At 40.5% G+C, this 18122-nt stretch overlaps 1 protein-coding gene across 1 annotated transcript in view; it reads right to left on the reverse strand.

The window, feature by feature from the left end:
• Positions 1-18122, reverse strand: part of TTN (titin) — a 236589-nt gene that overhangs the window by 8861 nt on the left and 209606 nt on the right. Inside the window, exons 284-311 of the mRNA XM_059852303.1 lie at positions 17745-18041; positions 16970-17257; positions 16544-16843; positions 16142-16444; positions 15679-15984; positions 13790-15556; positions 13405-13701; positions 12541-12828; positions 12148-12447; positions 10001-12067; positions 9606-9908; positions 9218-9523; positions 8838-9128; positions 8416-8715; positions 8003-8308; positions 7455-7760; positions 7075-7356; positions 6208-6801; positions 5819-6106; positions 5408-5707; positions 4655-4957; positions 4074-4376; positions 3371-3955; positions 2924-3229; positions 2535-2834; positions 1721-2296; positions 1325-1630; positions 61-654 (exon numbers count right to left, since the gene is read on the reverse strand). Coding sequence (XP_059708286.1) covers positions 61-654; positions 1325-1630; positions 1721-2296; positions 2535-2834; positions 2924-3229; positions 3371-3955; positions 4074-4376; positions 4655-4957; positions 5408-5707; positions 5819-6106; positions 6208-6801; positions 7075-7356; positions 7455-7760; positions 8003-8308; positions 8416-8715; positions 8838-9128; positions 9218-9523; positions 9606-9908; positions 10001-12067; positions 12148-12447; positions 12541-12828; positions 13405-13701; positions 13790-15556; positions 15679-15984; positions 16142-16444; positions 16544-16843; positions 16970-17257; positions 17745-18041 — 12762 coding nt within the window. The remainder of the gene's footprint in view (positions 1-60; positions 655-1324; positions 1631-1720; positions 2297-2534; positions 2835-2923; positions 3230-3370; positions 3956-4073; positions 4377-4654; positions 4958-5407; positions 5708-5818; positions 6107-6207; positions 6802-7074; positions 7357-7454; positions 7761-8002; positions 8309-8415; positions 8716-8837; positions 9129-9217; positions 9524-9605; positions 9909-10000; positions 12068-12147; positions 12448-12540; positions 12829-13404; positions 13702-13789; positions 15557-15678; positions 15985-16141; positions 16445-16543; positions 16844-16969; positions 17258-17744; positions 18042-18122) is intronic.

The raw sequence follows: 18122 nt of genomic DNA on the forward strand, positions 1-18122 counted from the left end.
ACAATCTAAATATTCAAAATTAAAATGAATTTTCCTTGATTATCAAGACCCTTCATTCACCTTCAACATCCAGAGAGGCAGTGCCAGACACAGATCCTCCTTGGTTGGTAGCTCTGACTTGATATACTGTGGCATCATCATCTGTTACATTCGTGATGACCAGCTGGTAATATCCTCCCTTGAATTCCTGTATCTTGATCTTTTCCCCATCTGGCATGATTTCTTTGCCCTGTCTGTACCACTTGACAATTGGCTTAGGATGACCAGTGACTTTGCAGACGAATGTGGCATTAGCTTGAAATTTCACATTCAGATTCCTTAGTTCTTCCTTGAAATGTGGAGCTTTAATTGGTACATCAGATTTTGGAATGACTGGTTCGGATACCTCACTCCACTCACTTTCACCACCGAGATTTTCACATTTTACACGGAACTCATATTCAAGACCTTCAATAAGATCTTTCACAGAGTAGACTGTTTCACGAATTTCATCTGTTGTTACAGAAATCCACTTGTTTTGTTTTTTCTCACGCTTCTCAAGATAGTAAGTTCTAATCTTTGCACCGCCATCACTTGCGGGTGGTTTCCATGAGACAACGCAAGAATCCTTTGTGATAGCACTTGCTACTGGCTGGCCGGGTTGTCCTGGTTTGTCTGTAGAGAATAACAAAGTTCAAAATCTGAAGTGAGCTTGCCTTACTAATTAATTACAGGGTATGCTGGTTTTGGCTGGGGTAGAGTTAACCTTCTTCACAATGGCTAATATGGGGCTGTGTTTTGGATTTGTGCTGAACACAGGGTTGATAATACAGATGTTTTTGTTATTGCTGAGCAGAGCTTACACAGAGCCAAGGCCATTTCTTCTTTTTGCTCTGCCATGCTGGTGAGGAAGTTGGGGGTGCCTGGTAAGGTGGGAGGAGACACAGCCTGGACAGGTGACCCCAGGTGACCAAAGGGATATTCCAGACCACCTGACACCATGCTCAGCACATAAAAGGGGGGAAGGGTGGGACATTTGAAGTGATGGCATTTGTCTTCCCAAGCCACTGTTACATGTGACAGAGGCCCTGCTCTCCTGAAGATGGCTGAACACCTGTCTGCCCATGGGAAGCAGGGAATGAATTCCTTGTTTTGCATTGCTGGTGTATGCAGCTTTTCCTTCAACTATTAAACTGCCTTTATCTCAGCCCAAGAGTTTTTCAGCTTTTACCCTTCTAATTCTCCCCAGTCCCACAGGTGGGGCAGTGATCAAAGAGCTGTGTGGGGCTGGGCTTAAATGAAAACACAGGGGGATACAGACATTGATATTTTAGGCTCTACTTACCAAATGGAGGCTTTATAAAAACTACTGATGAGACCTCCAGTGCTTCACTAATGCCATACATATTCTGAGCAGAAACACGGAAATAATAGCCTGCATTTTCAGTTAGGTTAACAATTCTGCAGGTTGTGCCTGAAATACTTGAAGATACGAGTTGCCATTCTGCTCCTTCCTTGGCTTCACGTTTCTCTATGATGTAATTGGTTATCATAACACCTCCATCATCCTCTGGTGGTTTCCAGCTTATTACCACAGAATTCTTCAGTATAGACTCTATAACAATTGGTCCTACTGGCTTATCTGGTTTATCTGTGCAAGAAAAAGCACAAAATTTTTATTTGTTTTTCCAGTCAATATTTGAAAAATATTCCACAAAATACTGAAAAGAAAATTAATTACCTTGTATTTCCACATTGAGTACAGTGTCAACTGTTCCAAATGTGTTACTGAGTTGTACTTTGTACTTCCCAGCATGAGTCTTGTGCTGGACATTCTTAATAGCAAGATGAGTATACTGTTCTGTGTTCTCAATAGTAACTGTTTCTGATCCTCTCAAAGGCTTGTTGCCATGGAACCAAGTTATTGCTGGTACTGGCCGGCCAATATACACAACGTGAAGGCGGAGGGTGCCACCTGCACCTGCATAGTATTTCTCTTTCAATGGGAAGCCAGGGTGGAACTGAGGAGGAGCCTGCAATAATAGCTTGCCACTAGTTTCAATTTCTCCAACATCATTGGTAGCCATACAAGTGTAGAGACCTTCATCTTCCTGTTCATCTGTCATTACTGTCAGTGTATGATTGCGTCCATCAGATGACATTTTGTATTTTCTGCTTTGTACCAGCTCTTTGCCAAAGCGGTACCATTTGATATCAGGCAAAGGTCTCCCAACAATCTGGCATGTCAGCTGAGCTGCCTCACCCAGTTTAGTTGTGACATCCTGCATTTCTTTTTTAATGGCAGGTGCTTCTCCAGCTGTGACAAAGAAAATAAGAAGAAAATAGTGATGATTACTATGACTTTTTCCTCTATTACTGTAAATAAGTTTTCATTTGTACTTGATCCTCTTGAGAGACTGTCCTTTGGGATAGTCATGTTAGCAAATATCACATAAAACAAATAGGCAGCATCTTAAATGTGGCACCATGGTTTATGTCGTACCAATATTACAACAATATTACAACAGCAAATGTGACAATGTATCTTTGCTTACATGTTAATTTAGTTTTCACTGCCATAGCAGTTCTTCGAGGTCTGCTGAGGCCAGTCTGATTTTCTGCAAAAACACGGAACTCATATTCTGTGGCCTCTAGTAAACCTCCTACTGTAAACTGCCTGTCCTTGATGCGTTCCTTATTGCATTTTTTCCAGGTGCTTTCTCCAGACTGGCGATATTCAACCCAATAGCCAAGGATCTCTTTGCCACCATCACTTTCAGGTCGTTCCCATTCTAATGTAATGCTGTCCTTAAAGATAGAAGTGATCTCAATTTCTCCAGGTTGGCTTGGTTTGTCTGAAAATTAAAATAAATTAAAAATCAGTTTTTCCCTAAATGTCATTAAGCTGCTCTTCAAGAGATCTGTTAATGTGGACATATCTTACCGAATGGATCCTTGCATACAACTGGTTCAGAAGCAGGACTTGCTTCACTTTCACCAATGTCATTTTGAGCAATGACACGGAATTGATATTCAGCATCTGGAACAAGTCCTGTGACTGTGTACATTGTAGTGGTAATCTGTGTCTTATTATGCCGGACCCATTTTTCTGTAGATGTCTCTTTACGTTCAATATAGTAACCAGTTACACGAGAACCACCATCATCTTTAGGTCTGGACCAAGACAAGTTGACAGAACTCTTTGTAACATCAAGGACTTCCGGTGGGTTGTTTGGAGGCTCTGGCGGATCTGTTAATAATGGTAATAATAATAATAATAAAAAATAACAGTGACATAGCATTAATATTTCTGCATATATTGTTGCACTTTTAGATCATAATGCAGTAATTAATTTATCTTTTTTTCTTTTGATTTGGAAAGAAAACTTACTCAGAGGTGTCTTTGGTACTGCTGGTTCTTCAGATTTGAGAGATTTGCTAATACCGAAATGGTTTTCAGCAGAAACACGGAAGTGATATTCCACATTTTCTTTGAGTCCTTTCACCACTAGTGATGTCCCTTTCACTCTAGAGTCAACAGTGTACCAGGCAGTCTTCGGTACTTCTCTTCTCTCAACAATATAACCCAGGATATCTGCACCACCATCATCTGTAGGAGGTCTCCAGCTCACTCTGACAGAACGAGCTTGTATATCATCATACTCAAGTGGTCCTTCTGGTGGATTTGGAATGCCAATCACTCTGACTTTAATGTACACGGCTTTCTTGCCGCACTTGTTTTCCAGTACCAAATCATAGGTGCCCGAATCTTCTCTTTCAGCATCTTTGATCACAAGTTCTGTGTGAGTCTCAGAAGTCGCAATCATGGCCCTCTTGCTGATGTCCTGTCCTTCTTTTGTCCATTTGCATACTGGGATGGGCTTACCCTTAATGGGTATTGTAAGCCTGATTACGCCTCCTTGTCTCACCATGAGACCTTCTTGGTATTTTTCATCAAGTTCATAGTCAGGATATTCTGCAAACAAAAATAACATGTCATGCTATGTCATTCTACAGATGATATCATACCTGCTTTAGGCAAAAATTTTTTTTAAGACCGCTTCCAACAAGAGCTAAGGCTTGAAATGTCTTACCAAGCATTTCTGTAATTTTGACTGTTCCTGGAACTTCAGCAGGTTCTCCTGGCCCACCAGCATTACAGGCTAGCACTCGGAATCTGTACTCTGCGCCTTGAGGAAGATGTGTCAAGGTGTATTCCCGAATCTTGGTCGGCGTAGTGTTGCACTTGGTCCATTCAATTTGATCAACCTTCTGCATCTCAATTAAGTAGCCAGTAACTTTGGAACCACCTTCATCTTCTGGTGGACTCCAAGCCAGGGAGACAGATGTTCTTGTAGTATCAGTGACTCTTGGATTCTGAGGTTTACCTGGAGGAGCTGGAAGAGAAGATTAGATAAGCAGGTGGGATTTGTTTCTATGAATATTCAAAAGATGAAATAAATGCCAACTTGCAACTTACAATCTGTAATAAGTTATAGGGAATTTAAAAAGGAAAACTTTGAATGAAAGATTTTCACTAACATTTTCTTTGTTTTCTCCAGTCAGAATCTCATTTGTTAGTACACCCAGAAAAATTTCCAAATTAGAATTAACTCTACCATAATGCCATTCCCTTCTACCATCACGTGTTCAATATTTGTAGGAAATTACTTACCAATTGGATCTCTGGCAACAGCAGACTTGGAAGGACGGCTGGGTTTTCCAGTGCCTCTGGCGTTGATTGCTGTCACCCGGTGCTCATATTCTAACCCTTCAACCAACCCAGTGGAACGGTAACGAGTCATGGTGACTGGAACTTTGTTGGCACGGATCCATCTATCTGCTCTAACTTCTTTGCGTTCCACAATATAGCCAGTAATCTGTGAGTCACCATCATCTTCTGGAGGATACCAAGTCAATGTCATGCCATCTCGAGAGATATCAAACACTTCTGGAGTGCCAGGAGGACCAGGAATACCTGTAAAAACATGACATGCAATTAGTGAAGAAAGTGTCAGACGACTTTATACACTAGTGCGGATGTGGCATATTGTGAGTAAGAATGTAAAATCAATGTCTTATCAAACTCTTTTATTAGCAGGTACCTAAGTAATTTACAAATTGGTTAAAACTTCTTGTTTTGTAATGGGGTAGAGAACTTTTTCAAGACTAATGGTAGACCTGAGCAGAAAATCCAAGTTTACCATCTACATTCTGTGCAGTACATCTATAATACCTATACAGATTTATGGATGGCATTTTTCCTCTGGAAAATAACACGATTACTGTGCATTACAATGTACAATTTTATCTGGCAAAAGGAAGTAGCAACATCTAGAAAATTCTAGTACATGTGTGGATAGATAAGCCAATTTAAATATATATTTTTAATTTTAAAGATAGAGGTTGAACAAAGATTGAGACTTACGGATTCTGCTCTTGCATTCTATAATTTCAGACTGCAGGTAAGATCCAATCCCAAAGCGGTTTGTAGCAGCTACACGGAACACATATTCTGCACCTTCAACAAGTCTGGTGAACTTAAATGTTGTCCTGGTTACTGACTCTGAAACTGGCAGCCATCCAGGACGGTGAGCATCACGCTGTTCTACCACATAGCCACTAAGGGCCGCTCCACCATCCAGCTCAGGAGGCTCCCATGAGATGGTTACATAATTTGCATCAATTTCGTCAATTCTGATAGGTCCAATAGGTGGTCCAGGCTTGTCTAGGGGAAAAAAAAGAAAAGAAGTTTACAAAACAGGTGCAAAAAAAGTATTTCTCATGTAAAAGTTTAAATGAAGGAAGGTTATGGACAATTATTTTGATGAAGTCTTACCAAGGATTATAACCTTTAATGTATCAGTAACTGTTCCAGTTGTGTTCTTCAGTTCAAGTGTATACTCCCCTGTGTCATGTATGGTGGTCTCACGCACAGTTAATTTGGCCATCTTGGCAGAAGTCTCCATTTTGATGCGTTCTGATTCTTTTAGTTTAGAACCAGCAAAGAACCAAGATGCAGTTGGAGGTGGTCGTCCTTCTATTGGAATGGCTAATTCAATGGGCTTGCCAGCAGGCACATGGATTGTCTTCTGAGGTATTCCAGCGAAGTCAATTGTTGGTAGAACTAAGGAAAGCAAATAATTGATATTTTAAACACCTGCTTTGTACCTCCCACATTCATTTGGTGTAAGCTTGACCCTACTGCTTTCAACAGTAGACACCTACCCTTTCGGTCCTGAACTGTCACTGCTGTGACAATCTCGCGTGGTTCCGACACGCCCTTCTGATTCTGTGCTCTGACCCTGAACAAGTACTGTTCACCTTCATTGAGAGAGATAATGGTGTGCTCGTAGACGGTAGGCTTCAACGTCACTACCTTCAGCCACCTTTCTGTTCCAGCTTTGCTGGCCTCGATGACATAGCCAGTCAATCTGCTGCCACCATCATGCAGGGGCTTCTCCCAAGCAAGTGTAACAGTTGATTTAGTGGTGTCAATCACCTCGAGTTTTTGTGGTACCATGGGGACATCAGATACCAGTACTGCATCAGATGTTTCACAGCCTTCACCGATGCCGTAAATATTTTCTGGTAGTACTCTGAAATAATACAAAGCTCCTTCCAGAAGTCCAGTAACTCTGTAAAATGTCTTGCTGCATTTGGTAGTGACAGTCTTGTAAGCTCTCATGGAAGCTTCACGTTTCTCAATTATGTAATTGTTGACTGGGGCTCCACCATCAATGACTGGAATGTCCCAAGTAAGTGTCACGGAATCTTTTGATACTTCCTTAATTCTCACTGCAGGTGGTGGACCAGGTGTATCTAAAACAAACAAACAATTTTTTTTTCCATTTTTGGATCTTTTCATTTTACAGTCAATGATTACTTCTGCATAAAACAAAAATACTGGGATTTGATTTATAAACTAGCACAGCTCCAGAAATTATGTATTTTCGTTTGGATTAGATATTGTCTCTGACTTCTCATTCTCATTCTCATGTTATTTAAAATGCAAACTTCATTTGGAAATGAATGACACTTATTTCAAGAATGCAGAGTGCTGTGATGCTCACAAACAATTGTAGCAGTACTTACCATACACTTTCACAGAAATAGTTGCAGATTTTTTCCCTGATTGATTTTCAGCCTCAATGACGTATTTGCCAGCATCATACCGATTAACTTTATCCACAATAAGCAGAGTGTAGCTGTCTGTAGTATCAATAATACCTCGACTTACAAGGTCAACACCCTGCTTGCTCCATGTGATTACAGGAGCAGGTCTGCCAGATACAGAGACCATTAGGCGCAGGGAACCACCAGCTCTGACTGTAACTGTCTTCTTCAGATCATCAGCAAGCTCAAGTTCAGGTGTTTCTGATGAAGGGGGTAAGAAATATGGAGTTAGTTAATCTTACAGAAGTCCTAAAGGAAAATATAGTTTCCTTAAAATATATATTAGGTTTTCAAATTACCTATTCTTTCCACAGGTTCTATTTCTGCTGATGATTCGCTAAATTCACTCATACCATTTACGTTTGTTGCAGCAACTCGGAATTGGTATTTGTGGTTTGCTTTAAGACCCGTCACGGTGAACTCAGCATTCCTCAGAGTGGCGGCTGTATGTGCTCGATACCACTGTTCACTACCTTCTTCTTTCATTTCAAGAACATAGCCTAAGAGGTCAGCACCACCATCATATGTGGGCTTTGACCATGCTAAACTGATGCTGTGCATTGTAGTATCCACAACTCTTGGAACTGAAGGTGATGCAGGAGTGTCTTTGAAAAAGAAGAAAATGCATTTTATATTGGTATAGAAAACATTTTACAGCTAAAACCAATTTACAGACAGTTAATTCCAGGAAATGCATTTAATATGAACTATAACTGGTTTTAAGTTATTCCAATACTATCTAGTACAGTGAGTTTATGTGTGGTTATGGGTTTCTTAGTTAAACTTGTGAGTTAATGCTCCATTATTATAAATAATATTGAAACATGTTTTAAGTATAGAAACTTACATGATGGTTCTTTACATAACATGTATTGTGAAGCTTCACTGGGTTCACTGTTTCCAGCAGCATTCACTGCAGTGACACGGAATTGGTACTGGCCCCCTTCCATGAGACCAGTGACTTTCAGTCTGGTGTCATAAATGGTATAATCTCTATTCACTCGTGTCCAGCGCAGACTCTTCCTTTCACGTTTGTCCACAAGATAGTCCTTAATCTCACTGCCACCATCCGATTCTGGTTTGGACCACTGAATAATGATATGCTCCTTGCCAACACTCACTTCTTCAGGAGCACCAGGCTGTGTTGGAATAGCTATTTTTTTAAAAGGTGAGGAAAAAAAAGAGATTGTTCAACACATTGTTTAACCATGAGAATTATTCCACAAATTCTGATGCAGAATGTAAGGTAGTAACACTCACTGAAAGCATTCCTGGCAATCACAGTTTCTGATTCAAGTGGAACACCTGGTCCATATTTGTTGACAGCTCTCACACGGAAAATGTATTCATTATTTTTAATAAGCTTTGTTACCACAGTTGATAAAGTCTGGCATTCAGCCTCAACAATAACCCAGTGAAGTCTGCTGGTTTCACGCCTTTCTATGATGTAGTGAGTGATTTCTGCACCACCATCTTCCTCAGGAATGTTCCATGCCAGAGTACATTTCTCTTCTGTTACTCTGCTAACTGTGATTTTGCCTGCACATGGACCTGGTGAATCTGTGTAGGAATCAAAATAAATACTGTCATTAGTGGCTAAGGAAAAGCTTCTCATTCTTATTTAAAAGAATGCTGATTTTTTTCAGTATACTAAGTATTAATACTAATCACAGGATACATACCAAGCACCTTGACAAGAACAGAAATTTGTTTCATCCCACTGGCATTTTTAACTGTCAGGGTATATTTTCCACTATCACTTCTGTCACAGAACTTGATAATCGCAATAGCTCGTTTGCTGGTATACTGCAGAGATATCTTTTCACATAGCTCCAGTTCCCTGTCACCTTTGGACCAGAAGACTTTTGGTTCTGGTTTTCCACCAACGGCTGCATCAAGAACAAGATCTGATCCAGCCCTAATGCTCAAAACTTCTCCCTGCAGTCTGGCATCAAGTTCAGCTTTTGGTGGTGCTGGAAAAAGAGATTCGGAAAAAAAATTACATGACAGTACTAAAAATAGAACATTATGTTTTTAATTGTTCCAAGTAAATATTCCTTACTGTATTCATCCTTGCAAATGACAGCACCAGTTGATTCAGATCCTTTGCTAATCACACCAGCAGCATTCTTTGCTAGTACGCGGAACTCATAGGCTTCGTCTTCGCTAAGAGCTGTCACAGTAAAAAAGTTTTCCGAGACAATGGTATAATTGCATTTCAGCCAACGTCCATCACCAGATTCGTTATATGGTTTGCGCTCAACAATATATCCAACTATTTTGCTTCCACCATCATAAAGTGGAGGTGACCAGCTCAGCGACACTGTAGATCTGGTGACATCTGTTACTTCTGGTCTTCCTGGTGGATCTGGAGGAATAAAGCAGAAAAAATGAGAAATGCAATCCTATTTTAGCTTGAATAACAACGTAACTCTAAAAATAATGCTTACCAACTGGATTTTGAGCCACTACGGGTCTGGAAGCTTCACTGGCTTTGCTAACACCTGCAGCATTTAGAGCATAGGTTCTGAATTGATATTCTAGGCCTTCCACCAATCCCGTGACTTTATAGTTGCAGTCACAGCATGGTACTTTGTTCTCCTTCACCCAAAGGATGGTGTTGCGCTCCTTCTTTTCCACCCAATATCCAATGACTTTGCTGCCACCATCATGATAGGGTTCCTCCCAGCGAATGGCCATGGCACTTGCAGACACAGAATAGACTTCTGGCCTTGAGGGTGGGCTTGGTGGGACTAAACATGAAAAAGGTGGGGAGGAAAATGTTAGTAATTGTAAAAACCTCAGTCAGAAGAAAATAACAAAATTTGAGAAGTGTTTCACCTACCAAATGGATGCTCAGCAACTACTGTTTTTGATTCAACTGGCTTGCTGACACCAAATCTATTTTCTGAGCTCACTCGGAAACTGTACTCTTGATATTTTGTGAGATGACTGACTTTGATCTGTGTGCGTTTCACACTAGAATTCACCAGCTGCCACGCTGTTGTGCCAGATTCACGTTTCTCTACAATGTAGTTTGTAATGTCACTGCCGCCATCATCTTCAGGTTCTTTCCAGGTCAAGACACAGGACTCAGCAGATACAGATGATATTTCAATTGGGCCAGTGACAGGACCTGGCCTTCCTATGACTACCACTGTGACAGTAAATGTTTTCACACCAGCAGTGTTCTCAAGTGTAAGGTAGTATTTACCAGAGTCCCCTCTCATACTGTCTTTTACAGTCAGCGTGGTTCGGTCTTTTGTTGTCTTGATGGTCACTCTCTCAGTTTCCTTCAGCCTCATCTCCTCAAGTTTCCATGTCACTTTTGGAGCTGGGCGCCCACTGATTGGTATATCAATAGTAAAGGTGCTTCCAGCCTTGCATGTTATAAGCTGTCTGCTTATGTCACTGAGATCTGCTGTTGGTTCAATCTGTGGCTCCTTAACAATTACAGAAGAGAAAGCTTCTCTTGGCTCACTGTAGCCAGCATCATTCCTCGCCTTGACCCGGAACTCATATTCTGTGTTCTCCACAAGGCCTTCAACTGTGAAAGTAAGCTGCTTGGTTTGTCCAGCTACAGTCCAGGAGTCAGATCCTTTTTGTTTCATTTCAAGAAGGTATCCAGTAATACGGCTACCACCATCATGATCAGGTTTAAGCCAAGCTAAAACTACAGAAGATTTGGTTGTATCAACAATATCTAATCTCTTAGGTGGAGCAGGTTCTTCTGTGGCCACAACTGGTTCTGTTAATTCACAGGGTTCACCTACACCATATTCATTTTCTGCTGATACTCGGTAGTAATATGGCATACCTTCTGCTAGATCTGTGACCTTAAAGATTTGTCGAGTGCATTTTGAACTCACTACTTGCCAGCTACGACGACTTGCTTCACGTTTTTCCACAACATAGTGGTGGATACGAGAGCCTCCATCCAGAACAGGAGCATCCCACATTAAAGTAATAGATGTTCGGGACACATCTTTAAAGGTAATAGGACCTGGTGGACCAGGTGTGTCCAAAACCTTGACAGTAAATGTAATAGACTTGCTTCCACTGTTGTTTTCCACGGTAAAGACATACTTGCCAGCATCATTTCTATTGCATTCCTCTACAGTCAATGTGCTGAATGAATCAGTTGTTTGAATATCAGCGCGCAAACTAAGATTGGCATCTGCTTTGGACCACACCGCAGTAGGAACTGGCCTTCCAGAGAAGGCGATAAATAGACGAATGCTTGCACCTGCTCTTACAATATGAGTCTGCTTGAAATTTGCATCAATATCAATTTCAGGTGCAGAAAGCCTGTCCACAGTTTGGACTGAAGCAGGAACTTCGCAGCTTTCTCCTCTGCCAGCACCATTGACAGCACTAACTCTGAATTTATAGTGTTCTCCTGCCTCCAAATCAACAACGGTATATTTAGTAGCAATAACAGTCTCTGCATTGACTTTCTGCCATGCTTCAAGATCAGCTTTGCACATCTCAATGATGTACCCAATTATTTCCATGCCTCCATCAAAAACTGGCTTTGTCCACTCTAAGCTGACACTAGTCTTTGATGTGTCTGTCACCTTGACAACATTAGGAGCACTTGGTGGGCTGACTGGCTCTCTGCATTTAATCAGCTTTGACACGTCGCTTGGAGGTCCAACCCCTGCAGCGTTTTCGGCCATGACATGGAACTCATACTCATTGCCTTCAATAAGGCCAGTTACTCTGTATCTGTTCTCAGTAATGGGCCTCTTGCTGGATACTTTAACCCAGCGCATGCTCTTCTTTTCTCTCCTTTCAAGAATGTACTCATTTATCTCGCTTCCACCATCTGACTCTGGTCTTGCCCATGTGAGTGTGATACTGTCTCCTGTTACATTGGTAGGCTCTGGAGCTCCTGGTGCATCAGGGAGAGCTAAAAACAAAGAAAAATGTCATTAGAAGGACAAGATGTTAACTCCATGGGTGTTTGTGCAGAAAGAGGTGGAAACTTACTGTAAGGTATTTGTGCGATAACTGGATCAGACTCCAATGGTCTGCCAACTCCAAATTTGTTCACTGCAGAGACACGGAATTGATACTCATTGCCCTTAATTAATTTAAGTGCTGTATAGCTGCAAGCTTCACATTTATCTTCAACTAATGCCCAAGCAATCCTGCTGGTTTCACGTTTTTCAATTATGTAGTGAGAAATAGAAGCACAGCCATCATTAGCTGGAGGCTCCCACCATAATGTGACTTTTTCTCCAGTGATGTTTGTGAATCGTATTGGTCCACCAACTTTTCCTGGTGTGTCTGCAATTTCAAAGGTTCAGAGTTATAATTTGCTGACACTTAGAATAAAATACTATTTTAAAAAAAGCACGCTGAAAGTGCTTGGTGCAGTACCTTGTACTCTGATGGTAATATCTTCTCGTTTAGTGCCTGATGCATTTTTGGCTTCTACTGTGTACACTCCACGATGTTCCCGGACAGCATCTCTAATGAAGATTGTACTATGTCCTAGAGCTGTAGTTATTTCTATGTTCATCATTTTATCAATCTCTTTACCATCCTTAAACCACGTCACTTTAGGTACTGGACGTCCTCTGATTAGAGCTTTAAGTCTAATGCTCTCTCCAGCTTTAACAGTAAGGCCTTCAAAGTGTTCAGCACCAAATTCAATTGTTGGAACAACTAAAAAAGGAAAATATAAATGAATTTCCATATAGCTAAATATTTTTCTGGTACTCTTTTAAATGTACTAATTATAAAAGTCCGTGAAATATAAAATTATTTCACTTAAAAAATGGCATTCTCTAAATAGCTGTTATTATATGAGTGATAAACTTATTTTTCCTCTAAGTATCCATAAGTGCATCATATATATATTTGCACATATATAAAGGTGAAAGTTACAGTTAATATGTGGTGTTAATAGTATGCCAAGCAACCTGAGGCACTTTTTAATTCTGAAACTATTCAGTGCATTGGAATATTACAGTCCATGCCTTCTTTCCAATTTTGCTGCTGCTGCTGCTTCTCCAAGAGCAATGTAGAGTGCTAAGCATTTCAACAATTGATTATGTATATCTGCCAGATTTGGGTCTTTAATTTAGACTTTCCCGCCTTGGAGTATGAACATGAATGTTCTGAATTGACTGGGAGGACCTCAGTCATAAGTTCTTCGCCCCTTGACTTCCCACTTCCCATCAGTACAGCCAGAAATTTTATCTGGTTTCAATACCCAAGCATATTAAAAAAAATTCTTACCGTTTTCATCTCTGGTCATGATATAGCCTGAAGACTGTGAAGGTGGGCTGATGGTACCAACAGCATTTCTTGCAAGCACTCTGAATTCGTATCGGTCACCTGGACTGAGCCCGGTAACCGTATATTGGCACTCACTGACATCAGTAAAGTTACACCTGAGCCAACGGTCTGCGCTTCCTTGCCGCTTCTCGATGCTGTAGGCCACAATCTTACTGCCTCCGTCACGCAGAGGGGGGTTCCATTTCAGGGTGATGGTTTCCCTAGTGACATCAATGTAATCGGGAGTACCAGGTGGGTCTGAAAGGAAAATAATGAAGAGTTGTTTTTATTACTGCTCACAATAATCTACAAGAAGAGAATTTTCTTGGATGAGTCATCCACTTACCCACTGGAGAGACTGCCAAAGTAAATTTGCTTGGCTCACTAGCTCGGCTTAGACCTGCAGCGTTTTCAGCATATACTTGGAATTGGTAATCCAGGCCCTCAAGCAGTCCAGTAATCCTGTATTCTCTATTAGATATTAATGCAACATTAACCTTCTGCCACAAAATACTGTTTCTTTCCTTCTTTTCAACATGGTATCCCATAATCTCCGAACCACCATCATAAACGGGAGCATCCCAAGAAATGCTCATTCCATCAGCAGTCACGTTGTATACAACAGGCTTGCCTGGGGCACCTGGTGGTTTAAACTGGTGCTTTGCCACAACATCTGCTGAGACAAGAGGTGGGCTCACTCCGTATCTGTTTTCTGCACGAACTCTAAACTGATATTCAGTATCTTTAACAAGGTTTGGTACTTTGAAGGTTGTTCTTGCAGCACTTGAACACACCAGCTTCCAGTTCATTTGTGATGTTTCTCTCTTCTCAATACTGTAGCCAGTAATTTCTCCTCCCCCGTCATCATCAGGAGCCTCCCATGACAAAACTACACTATCTGCTTTGATTTCATCTATTCTTAAAGGTGCTTTTGGCTTAGATGGAGGACCAAGAGTGATTACAGTGATTGTGAATGACTTTCTGCAGACTACATTATCAAGAATTAAAGTGTATTTGCCACCATGCTCCTTTTTCACATTCTTGATACTTAAACTTATCTTGTTTTCAGTTTTCTTGAAACGAAGATGTTCTGTTTCTTTAAGAGGGAGGTTGTCCTTGAGCCAGCTCATTGATGGATTAGGTTTACCTTTATAGGGCATTTCAGCGTGCAGATTATGTCCAATTCTAACTGCAATCTGACCTCCAGGAATATCAGAAAGGTCAGCCTCAGGTGTTATTATAAGTTCTTTCACAGTAATGGGTCCAACAGTAACAGAGTCACTCATGCCTTTTTCGTTTTTAGCAAAGACTCTGAATTCCATGACAGAAAGCTCTTTAAGTTTTTCAGCTACAAATTCACAGCTCTTGCTTGTGCCTGCATATGTCCATTCTTTTTCTTCCTGAAGTTTCTTTTCAATAACATAGTCTGATATAATGCTACCACCATCATAGTCAGGTTTGCTCCACTGCAATTTAACAGAACTCTTTGTAGAGTCTTTCATGGCTAGGTCTTTTACAGGTCCAGGTACATCTGCAGCTTTCACTGGTTCAGTTGTCTCACAAGGTTCACCTAGTCCAATTTCATTTTCAGCAAGAACACGGAAAAAGAATGCAGTCTTTTCTGACAGGTTAGTCAGTTTAAAGGTGGTATGAGAACACTTTGTTGTAACAGTTGACCAGGCCCTCTTTGTAGCATCTCTTTTTTCAACAACATAATTTGTTATTTCAGAACCACCATTGATGAGAGGTGGCTCCCACACCAGTGTAACTGTGCCACGAGAAACATGCTTGAGCTGCAGCTTCTGGCATGCAGAAGGTGTGTCAAGTACTTTTACATTCACAAATGATGATTTTGCTTCTCCAACTCCATTTTCAATTGTAAGAACATATTTTCCTGTATCATTTCGTGTGACTTGAGGAATAATAAGTAGTGTAGACGATTCTGTGTTTTGGATGATATATCTTTCATCAGAGCCAAGATTCTTGTCCCCCTTTCTCCACGTAACTGTTGGAGGAGGTCTTCCCTTGAATGGAATCGTTATTTCCACATCTTCACCTGCTTTAGCGACAATAGATGTCCGAAGAGCAACATCCAGATCAATCTCTGGTGCCACTGTGGAAATAAATAAAAAAATTAATAATGCACACTTAGAACGTAAAATAAGAAATGGTTAAAAAAAAAAACCAAAAAACAAACCATACAGGAAAAAGATAAATCACAAAGAAATACAGTACCAAGAATGTCTTTAGCTTGAACGGGTTCCATCATTTCAATAGGCTCTCCTTGTCCAGCACAATTCATAGCAGATACACGGAAATAGTAATTAACACTTGGCTGAAGGTGGGATACAACATATTCAGTTGTTCTCACTTCTCCCTTGGTACTGACTACAGTCCATTCTTGCTCTTCACCTTCCCTCTTCTCCACCACATAGTGGGTAATTGGACTTCCTCCATCATAAGCAGGTTTAATCCAGCCAAGGGTAACAGATGTCTTGGTTGTGTCCACAACTTTCAGCTTTGTTGGTGTGCCTGGCTTATCTGTAAATGATAGTTTATGGGGGAAAAAACCACCAATCAGAATCCCATTAATTGTAAGAGGAAGAAAATCTGCCCTCAATTATGATACAATCCCACCCTAACTACTCGTTTTCCATTGATTTCTAACCTATTGGAAGAAATGCACGTTGAATCTTACCAACAGGATCTGCAGCTTTGTAGAAGTCAGAAGCCTCAGAGAATGGACCTGGTCCAGCTGCATTGACGGCACAAACTCGGAAATGATATTCGCTGTTCTCAGTCAGACCTGTTACTTTCTGTCTGGTGTCCCGAATGGTTTCTTTAGAGACCTTGAACCAACTCAGACTCTTCTTGTCACGTTTCTCCAGAAAATACCCTGATATTTCACTGCCTCCATCAACAGTGGGCCTACTCCAGACAACAGTCATAGAATTCTTGGTTATCTTCGTGACTTCTGGTGTACTAGGTGGTCCAGGTGTAACTGAATAAAAAAATCAAATGTCAGTAAATCAGTGCTCCTTACAAACAGTACACTCGACAATGCAGTTGCATAAGCTATTTTATAGAACTTATTTCTTACCAAATGAATTTTTGGCTATAACGGGCTCAGATTCCAGTGGATCACCAATTCCAAACTTGTTCACACCACGGACACGGAACAGATACTCATTTCCTTTGATGAGTTTTGTTGTAGTTACAATACATGCCTCCAGTTTTTCAGAAATTAAAGACCATACAACCCGACTTGTTTCCCGCTTTTCAACAACATAGTGTGTTATAGGGGCACCACCATCATCTGCTGGTGGGTCCCACATTATTGTAATCTTTTCAGCAGTGACTGTCTTAAACTGTATAGGTCCACCTGGGGGTCCTGGCTTGTCTGTGGAAGGCAGAAGAAAGAAGATGTTAAGTATTCACTACTGAATTATTGTTGAATAGTATTGTTTATTTAATAGTATTTGTTTATTGTTTGATTATTATTTAACAGTTGCATCTCAAGGCTTACCAAGTATCTGTACTCTAATATGGGCTGATGCTGAACCCATGGCATTCTTCAATTTTAATTCATAGGTGCCACTGTCGAGTCGATTTGCATCCTTGATGAGTATAGAAGCAAATTCTGTTGTGCTTTCAAAAGACACTAGTGCACTGGTTAGTACCTCATTGCCATTTTTGAACCATTCAATTGTGGGTATAGGCTTGCCTGAGATCCCTAGTTTTAGCTTAACTGAAGTTCCTGCTTTGTATTTCACCACCTCTGTATATTCTGGTGGCACATCAATTTCAGGTGCACCTTAAGAAAAAATAAGAATAAGTTAAAAACATGTCTTTTGTAGCCCTGTATTTAATAAAATCCCTAAATAATACTGCCCTATTTAATCTAATAGTTAAAGGTATTTGAAAAATACAGATAAAGTAGGAGAGCATATATTACTTAAATCGTAAAGCTAGAATAAGTTAGAACTAATCCTATGAAGAAAAGACAATTACATGTATAAATATAACCACTTGAACCATGGGCAGACTTCTTTTGCTTAGAGAAAAAAGATACCAGAAGACTTTAAAAATGGAGATACAGCCAGAGATGCTCCTTACAATCATGCCCAAATGCTCACAGTCAGTCATGCTTCTTGAATCAATCACTGTAAACTAGCCATATATTTAAAGCCATAAACTAGCCATATATTTAAACTAACCATATATTTAAAAGACCATGAATCTACAAAACAGCACAGCCATTGTCCTAGTACACCAAAATTATATCATTGCAAAACACTTACCGTATGTATCAACACATGTGATAGGACCCACAACATCTGAGGGATTACTGATGGAACCGACAGCATTCTTTGCAAAGACCCGGAATTCATACTTGGAATTCTGTGTCAGGCCAGATACTGTGAACTGAGTCTCAATAACATTGGTGAAGCTAGCTTTTGTCCATCTGCCATCTGGAAGATCACGCTTTTCTACGATGTATCCAGTGATTTTGCTGCCACCATCAAATGCTGGCTTCTGCCAGGAGAGAGTGATAGAGGTCTTGGAAATATCTGAGGCACGAACGTTTCTTGGTGGTTCTGCAGAAGGAAACAAGAATATTGTCAATAATTAACAGCTATTTTGAATATTGTCTTATTGTACAGGACAGACTATCACAG

Source organism: Haemorhous mexicanus, chromosome 8, assembly GCF_027477595.1.
Source record: "Haemorhous mexicanus isolate bHaeMex1 chromosome 8, bHaeMex1.pri, whole genome shotgun sequence".
NCBI lineage: Eukaryota > Metazoa > Chordata > Aves > Passeriformes > Fringillidae > Haemorhous > Haemorhous mexicanus.